This window comes from Lipotes vexillifer, unplaced genomic scaffold, assembly GCF_000442215.2.
Source record: "Lipotes vexillifer unplaced genomic scaffold, Lipotes_vexillifer_v1.1 scaffold463, whole genome shotgun sequence".
Taxonomy (NCBI): domain Eukaryota; kingdom Metazoa; phylum Chordata; class Mammalia; order Artiodactyla; family Lipotidae; genus Lipotes; species Lipotes vexillifer.
The window spans coordinates 1,478,978-1,479,762 of record NW_006779398.1 but is presented as its reverse complement, the minus strand read 5'-3'; the positions used below and the strand labels follow the sequence as shown (position 1 = coordinate 1,479,762).

At 47.5% G+C, this 785-nt stretch overlaps 1 protein-coding gene across 1 annotated transcript in view; it reads left to right on the top strand.

The window, feature by feature from the left end:
* The first annotated feature begins 255 nt into the window (after window positions 1-255).
* The window catches only part of RFPL4B (ret finger protein like 4B), a 3,385-nt gene continuing 2,855 nt past the window's right edge, over window positions 256-785 (top strand). The window contains exon 1 of the mRNA XM_007452600.1: window positions 256-765. Coding sequence (XP_007452662.1) covers window positions 256-765 — 510 coding nt within the window. The remainder of the gene's footprint in view (window positions 766-785) is intronic.

The window sequence follows — 785 nt, the reverse complement described above, 5'->3', positions numbered from 1 at the left end:
TTCTCTTTCTTGTGATCACTTAAATTTTGGATAGTTTTCCTCACAGACAGTGCCTTTGCTATGATTCTCTGTTGACTTAGTGTCACTTTCATGTCTAAGCTACAGAAAGATTTACATTATTTAATTTTTGTATTGGATTTAGGTACATCCTGACTATTGAAGAGTAGATCAGGTACTGAAGGCTCCCGATTGCTCCCAGAAGCTACTAAAGGGCCACTTCAGATCAATTCTGCTAAAGAGTGAACTTCAGGGACCATGGCCAACCGTCTGCAAGAGGAGGCAGCCTGTCCAGTCTGTCAGGAGGTTTTCCTCAACCCCATTGCTCTCTCCTGTGCCCACACTTTCTGCTTTCATTGCATGCAAACTTGGATGGAAGAACAGAAGGATCTGAAATTGATCTGTCCCGTATGTCGAGGCGTCAGTGAGAATCCTCCTTTGGAGGAATGGCAAGTTGGAGAACTGATTCTTCTCATCACACAGCACAGTTCCCAACTGGAGCAGGGTCTGCATGTGAATGACGAGTACCTGAAGTTCTGGGAGGACATAACTCTGGATGCAGCCACCGCCAACCCCTTTCTTGTCCTCTCTGATGACCTAAGGAGTGTCCAGTGTGGGAAGATCTGCCAGAACCTGATGGAAGATCCCCAGAGATTTGCATACTGGGCTTGTATCCTGGGCACTCCGTGCTTCTCCTCTGGCTGTCATTACTGGGTGGTAGAAGTGGGAGAGGGGAATGAGTGGGCTCTGGGCGTCTGCAAAATATCGGTTGACAGGAAGAGGAAGAG